This window comes from Teleopsis dalmanni, chromosome 1 (genome assembly GCF_002237135.1).
Source record: "Teleopsis dalmanni isolate 2A chromosome 1, ASM223713v2, whole genome shotgun sequence".
Lineage (NCBI taxonomy): Eukaryota > Metazoa > Arthropoda > Insecta > Diptera > Diopsidae > Teleopsis > Teleopsis dalmanni.
Window position 1 is genome coordinate 26344408 of NC_051846.1, and position 7794 is coordinate 26352201.

The following is a 7794-nucleotide window of genomic DNA, read 5'->3' on the forward strand; positions in this document are numbered from 1 at the left end:
TTTTTTCTTCTAGAATAACAAAGTACGTACAAAAACTTTTCGTTCATCAAAACTACTTCATTTAACGAAGAAAACTGTTTTGGAAAACAATAACTGGAAACTCTATTTTTGAACGAAGTAAGCTTTAGTAAATATCTGCAGTAAACTTCAAAGATAATAAAATTTTTTCATATAAAGTTTACGAAGAAAAAATAAGTTCTAAAAATCGTTCTATTCTAGAAGAGAAGCCATTTTATGAAAACTTGCTGAACTTTCCTGAAAATCGATAAGGATCGATACAATCAATGTTACAGGTAAATTCTTATAAAAAAAGCATTTCCGTTAATATTTTTTTTTAGTTAATAATTATTTTTTTTTATGGATGAGGACGTAAAAAGATTCATCTAACGTTGAACCGACACTCACTGGAATATCGTGTAGTTACGGACCAAAACAACGCTCTTCTTCATCTGGAACCGCTTTCGCATTATATCGGTAATTTGTTGATAATGCCGATGAATAATTTTTCACTCTCTATTACGGTTTAACATTATATAGATTTTACTGTCAATTTAGGTTAGCTATGGTTCATGTTGTCTCTTACGCGGTTGTTGTTTCTCACACATGTTGATTAAATTCTTTGATCTTCATGAATGCTTAGAATTGGAATTGTAGTGGGTGTCTGTCTTCAAAAAACCTTATAGAACTTTATCTCTTTTTTTATTTGATGGTAGTTATATTTACGTCCATATATATGTATGTGTACGTTTCGGATGAACCGTGGTACATCCATAATATTTTTAAACTTTCTTTTAGAAAGTTTTAGAATTTGTTTGTTGATTTTGTAGCTTTACATAATAACATAGGTTCGTATAGACGGTTTGATCTGATTATTTTAGATTTGGTTTGAATATTAATACGTCGTTTTTTGGAGGTAATTATTTGTATCACCTGTTGGCTAATGCTGGTTTAAAGAAATTTCACTTTTTAATGTGTAATTCTGGTTAATCTATTATACAGAGTTATATCCAAATATTTGTATATAATTTTAGATTTTTAAAAAATATAGTCTTGGTTTTGTTAGAATTGAACTTAACTTTTAAAGGAGAATCTGTTATAGAAAAGGATAATTTCCATATTCGTACATGATGTATATAAAATTTATGTCGATCTTTCCAGATTTAAGTACTGCTTTGCAGTTAGAAATATCATCCTAAAGTTTTTGAAATTTTGTTGTATGTTACATATTAACCTTACATATTGACCTTTGATATAAATTGAATTTAAAATGGCAGTACTTTATTGTTGTCATTAAAGACGCTTTGTATTTTGTTTAAATTATATATATAGACTAAAAAACTAAAAAATGTTGTTCCCAATTAGTAAAAGTAATTGTTTAAAATAGATTTCTCTTTCAGAAATTTGAGTAGTTTCGTGCATTCTACTTCTCTGGAAAATTTGCAGACTTCATTTAGTACTTTCCACGTGTAAGAGTTGCCACACAATATTAAATACTTTCATATTTAAAATTATTTATATATAATTTTTTTTTGTTAATATTTTATTATTCAAGAAATAAAATCAATTGCTCTGCATACTCAAAAATTTTAAAATGAATTGCGAAGAAAATGATGGAAGTGATGGCTTGTCAGAAACACATTCTGGTGATATCAATACCTGTTTGAATTATAAATCTATATCAAATGTTTCTATATATCACAACTGTTTAAATGTTACTCCCAGTGATAAGAGAATCCATTTTGGATCTCCACTGGGTTGTGATAATGCAGCTGATATTACTATATTTCATAGCTGCAATACATCAAATAATAGTGTCGAAAACAGCATCGATGGCGATAGTTCTTCTAAATTGATTCCGAACTCAAGTCAGCTTAATGCAATTGCTGGAAGTAATAATTGTGATAAATGTATTGCTTCGAATACCAATGGAACCGCAAATACGGACAGTATTCAAAACGGTGATGATAAAAAGTCTAAAGTTCTTCTTAGTTCTTTTGGTGTGAGTAATGGAGCTGGTGTAAAAAGTATAAAGAAAGAAGATGTTTCATCCAATTTGGCAACTATTGAACTTAAAATTAAGAACCCGAAAAAAAATATCGCATTAAATAGTGCAATTGCATCAAAAAGTTCTAATGCATCAAGAAGTATATTTGCATCAAAAAGTAATTTGCTTTTTGTTAAAAGCAAACTTAACCTACAAATTACTCAAGCAAAGCGTATACATTTCCTCCGTTACGGTAACAAGTTTCATACCGGTATTACACTACCAGTTTCTAAGGTAAAATACAAAGCTTTTGAAAGTCTCTTAGAAGACGTTACCCGCCTACTTTGCTGCACTCTTAAATTACCTGGGCCGATACGAGCAATTTATACCAAAAATGGTGAAAATATTATTTCTATTGAGGAATTCGATCCAACTCAATCTTACATATGTTGCTGTAAAAATGAAACTACAAAAAAAGAAACAATAAATGACGGTCCACAAAACAAAGCACCAGGAAGAATTTCACTCTGTCAAACTCAACGACCCACTCGTTATCTTCGGCTTGACATAAAGCGTGAAGGTTGTGTGCGTCCACGTGTTATTATCTTAATCAAATATGGTCCGAAACCAAGGAAGATATTTCAGCTTCTTTTAAATAAGGATAATAATCAGTCATTTGGAAAAATCAAGCAAACAATTACTGTCGCCTTAAAAATGAACTCAGGTTCCATACAAAAAATATTTACGCTTTGGGGATTTGCCATCCGGAAGTTGGAAGAGTTCTTTGGAGATGAAGATATATTTTTAGTTCACAGTAATGAATATGTTTACTATCCAGATAATTTTGAACTAGACGGCGCTGAAATTCAAAAATTAGAAGAAATTTGTCAGAAGTCACAAAATATTGGCAAGTTATATCAAGTTTTAGAAGCGGAAACTTCACAAACAGTTGAGAAAGAATTCGATATACCCGAAATACTACATGATAGGTACAAAATTGAGGATAAAATAGGTGAAGGACATTTTGCTGTAGTTATGAAAATTATTAGTCGGCGTACAAAAAAAACTTTCGCACTTAAAATTGTTGATAAATACAAGTACGATGACGTGGAAGAGGTTATGGATTCGGAAATTAACGTGTTGCGTACATTAAATCATCCTCACGTTATATCACTTTTGACAGTCATAAACCGTCCCAAAAAATTTTACTTAGTCACCGATTATATGGCTGGAGGCGATGTTCACGATGTACTAAGTAAGTCTAAACAATTTTCTGAACCGCAATGTCGTTTGATAGTGAAGCAATTGGTTTTAGCATTAAATTATCTGCAAACATTGCATATTGTTCATCGGGATGTAAAAGTTGAAAATCTGTTAGCTTTGTGCGATGAGTCCGGATATATAAAAAATGTAAAATTGGCAGATTTCGGTTTAGCAGTTCAAACTAAGAAACAATTATTTGTTTTGTGTGGAACGCCATTATATATGGCACCTGAAATGCTATCAATGGATGGTTATGGTAAAGAGATCGATGTCTGGGCGACGGGTGTAGTGCTGTACTATATGGTTTTTAAGGCAGCACCATTTGATGATGATGATGAGCAGTTATTGCATGAGAAAATATCTGTTGGGGAATTCTGCTATCCTGAAACCGAGGTAAGTGCAGATTGCAAGAATTTGATAGAAAACTTACTTCAAATTGATCCTCGTACACGTTTTACTTGTGACAAAATTTTGAATCATAACTGGATGAAAGGGAAAACTTTTGAACATTAAAATGTTTGTTTACTTTTTTATGTTATTGATGATTTTCAGCTTTAATTAAAATAAAATTGCCTCTATGGGCAAAAAAAAAAATAATACAAATATCTTTGATGGATTCAAAAAAATAGTAAGAATAATCTAATATTTTATATTTTAATGATTAAGTATGCAGTCTCATAAGTGACTTACTGTGTCATACATATGTAATGATAAACCCACGATTGACTCACAGAATTTAGAATTACTTATTAAGTGTTTAAAATCTCAAAGAAAAGAGATATTTGTCAGCTTCCTAAATATATATCTCTCATTTACTCATTTAAACTATAATACACCATTTCATATTATAAAGAGTATCATTACATTCTGTACTAAAGTAGAATATATGAAACATGTTTAATAATTTGCAACTTGACTAAAAATTTATTTATTACAAATTTATTATATTAGACGATATCATAATACTCAACGGTATGTTGTAATAATGATACGATATCATATAACGTACGATATCGTTAATTTAAACGCAAAAAAAAAAAATGGTGGTACCTCATCTATCACAGAACACATGAAAGTATTTTTACTATAATTTTAACTCGAAATTTTGAACTATCCATGCATATTACAAAGGTTTTAAGCCTTCGATACGGTACGCGTTTTATTTTATTATGATATGATATAGTACGTAAAAAAATTTCTGAACTTAGATGAAATAATATTTTATTTCTTTCTATAATACGGACCGCACACAATAGCATTGTATGAGGCATATAAAATTGTGTAATATATTCTGATACAGGACTATTTACTACCCCTGTAAATATCGTGTTGTTATAAATAAATAAGATATCTAAAATGGCTGGTTTATACTTGATGTGAGAAAAATTATCCAGTTCTAATCGATTATGATTTGGTTAATAAAACCTAATCGGAGTATACTGAAGTATGTGTACTTAGAAAGACAGTGTAGAAATCTAGGAAGAACTAGTTGATATGTAATAGCAGATTCCATAAATGGGTCCTAGAAAGAACTGATTTGAAGTTAAAGTATATCTAATCTTAGTAAGTTAAAGGAGAGATATTAGTTAGGTTTTTTAACTGAAGCTGACTGTCAGCATGTCAGGTGGCTTATAAAAATGATCTGATCATTTTTAAATATAAGAAGTTAAAGTAAAGACTTTTAACATTTTTGTTAAGGAAATGTATATTAGCAGAAAATATTTTTGAAATAAACTTTTAATAGTTTTTGAAAGTTAATGTAAAGAATTTTTATTTGTTAGAAAAATAGGTTGAATGTTATATACCAGCAAAAAAAAATTTTGTATTCAACGTACGATATATCAACCTTTACCACCAAGATTTTTTCCCATATATATTATTATTGTTAATCGAAGGACTGGATCTGTCCTCCAATTTTTAATAATGGAAATAACTATTAAGTTTAGGCTACATAAGAGAGTAATCGTCTGAAAGTGCCTTACTATCATAAAAATATTCCATTTATTTTTATTGATATATTGACAACTTGACTCGAGAAAGAAGAACAAAGTAATTTTGAAGAAGAATGTCAAGAATTATAGGAAATTTGGGCAATAATCTATTCATCTTGCAACAACAATAAAAGGACTTGATAAAAAAGAATTTATAGAAACAAACGAGACTCCTCTTTTTCTTAGCTGGTTTGTTTGACAAAATTAGGACTATATAATAAAACAGGGTCTACAAATTATTTTGTTCGCAGATGTCAAGATCTCTTCACTGATATTACATTTAATTTACATCTTTTGTACTGAACACAACTACAGTTAGAGATGAAGCTATATTTCTGTTTCATTCACTCTAAAATTAATATAAAATGTCGGGAATTCGGGGATTCTTTAAGCAGTCAATTAAATAAGTTTTATAAAGTTGCTTACCATAGATTCTATAAGTATTTTTTATTTTAAATTGTTTATTATCTCTAACTCTAATTGACATATAAAGAGCTTGTTAGTAACCTAAAAGTAGCTAGCTATGATTTATGAGGGGATCTGTTTTAAGCTTAAAAATCATTGCTATGGGTTGAAATAACAAAAAAAAGTAAATAGATAACTTGTTTCAAAAGAGAGATAAATTAGTTAATGTAGTGATTTAGTATTTTTTTTTAAATAAAATATATTTATATAACCAGGACAAGGACAGCATATGAGTATTACGTAAAACGTATCTCTTTGGAGTTTTGGTTGGTTTCGTTGGCATTAGCAATCTTATTGGAATTTCCATATTTATGCGGTTTTTGTTCGTAGAAAGGAGATTCACAATTTACCTGTTATATCTTAACACCATTTGTGTGCAAAATATAGATAATTAAGATAAAAGATTTATTGAAGACGCCATAACACAGCATTATAAGTGCTAAATACTACCTTTGATATAAATAACATACATATATATGTACGAGTGTATAAATATACATATATGTAAGTAAATACACATATTTCCTGAATATATATAGATATAGATCAGTCATTCGCTTACCTTTAATTTCTTGCTATTAAGATATTTCATTTAATATGGAGAAGATTAATTATGGAATTAACAAAAGGAAATTCCATAGTTTTTGAAATTTGGATATAAAAAGATGACTTAGTAATGCACTTGACATTTTATTGAGAATAATTAGAATTTATTTAGATTTATTTTATTTAAGTAGTATAAACTAAATTTGTTACGTTCTACATTTATATTAAACTAACGTCTTTGGCTTAGATAAGATAAATGTTTGGCGAAAGCAAATTTATAAATAAATTTGCATTGAGTACTTCAACTACAGTGTTAATTTCGTCAGATACTAGTTAGTACCCATTTGTCGAAATAAAATTTCGGAATCATCATGTTTTTTAAATTTCTTACTATTTCATTAGTGAGTTTGCAATATAAATCTATTATATTTTATATATAAATATCGCTTTAAAGGCAATTTTATGGATCATCTTTATACTGAGACCGGTCGATGTGAACGGACAATGCAATGCTTGTGCTGCAGACACGGGCGTGGCCTGCGTTTCAGAAATAAGTTTCAAAATCTGTGTTGGTGGTTATCCTAATGGTGATGCATTGACATGCCCTACTGGCTACGTTTGCTCTACGGCAAATTCCTCGATTTGCTTGCCAAAAGTACAGAATATCACACCGACTTGCAGCGATTGCAATAAATGTGACGCCACCTCAACTTTTGCTTGCACGGGTCTAACAACTTTTGCGCTATGTCTGGGTACGGGTACAATATCAGACATTGTAGGCAATTGTGCTCCATCACACATTTGCAGTATTGACTATCCACAGATTTGCGGTAATGCTACAACAGGTGTAAGTTACTTTTAACTATGATATATATGGTAATTGGAATTCAGGATTTCTGTCTCATGTTTTAATTGCTATTACAGATAAGTGCTACATGTCCTTCTGTAATCGACGGCACAACTCCAGGAACAACAAGTAGCACTCCTACAACAGGTAGCACTGCTTCAACCGTAACACCGTTTTATAATGCCACCTACTTTTGCAGCAATTTGCAGCAAAAAGGTCGCTTTCCGGTTGGTACAGATCTAAGCACTACTTGCAGACAGTAAGTTAATCTATTCGAAAAAAAACGAATTTATTCCAACTTTGAACATTTACATTTAATTTAAGATATGTTTATTGCTTCCTCAATGGTGGTGCTTGGCATGGTCAGATTTATAATTGCCCTGGTAGTACATATTTCAATAGCACCTCACAGAACTGTGGGGTAGCTATACCACCTCGCTGTTTGGGTACTGTTCGAAGTTTAAGTCTTTTTGAGATTGATTTAGATTCATATTTTTAATATGTCAGTTAATCAGTTAATTGGTTAATCAAACTAATAATACATGGTAAAGTGAGTTATTTTTATATAAGTGATGATTAAAATTTTATTAAGATGTTCAAACATTAAGTGTATAAGTCATATGGATAAAGTAATAAAGCTATAATATGTCATAAAAAATGCTTTCTTTTCTCGGTTAAAATGAGTAAAACCATGAATA

General features: G+C 30.0%; 3 protein-coding genes across 3 annotated transcripts in view; all 3 read left to right on the forward strand.

The window, feature by feature from the left end:
- Positions 1 to 7794, forward strand: part of LOC119672781 (cyclin-dependent kinase 14-like) — a gene marked incomplete in the record, with an annotated part of 829514 nt that overhangs the window by 584803 nt on the left and 236917 nt on the right.
- On the forward strand, positions 1592 to 3760 carry LOC119678591 (serine/threonine-protein kinase GL21140-like). Its single transcript, XM_038090513.1, has one exon. The coding sequence runs from the start codon at positions 1592 to 1594 to the stop codon at positions 3758 to 3760; it is 2169 nt and encodes a 722-aa protein (XP_037946441.1).
- Positions 6562 to 7698, forward strand: LOC119672786. The gene is made up of 4 exons (XM_038083925.1): positions 6562 to 6650; positions 6704 to 7096; positions 7174 to 7355; positions 7421 to 7698. Exons 1-4 carry the CDS (start codon positions 6621 to 6623, stop codon positions 7593 to 7595), a joined length of 780 nt encoding a protein of 259 aa, XP_037939853.1. The 5' UTR covers positions 6562 to 6620; the 3' UTR covers positions 7596 to 7698.

Coding starts and splice junctions, on each gene's coding strand:
- LOC119678591 (XM_038090513.1), top strand. CDS start 1,592: ATGAATTGCGAAGAAAATGATGGAAGTGATGGCTTGTCAGAAACACAT.
- LOC119672786 (XM_038083925.1), top strand. CDS start 6,621: ATGTTTTTTAAATTTCTTACTATTTCATTA. Junction 6,651..6,703: donor AATTTCTTACTATTTCATTA/GTGAGTTTGCAA, acceptor ATCGCTTTAAAG/GCAATTTTATGGATCATCTT. Junction 7,356..7,420: donor CTAAGCACTACTTGCAGACA/GTAAGTTAATCT, acceptor ATTTAATTTAAG/ATATGTTTATTGCTTCCTCA.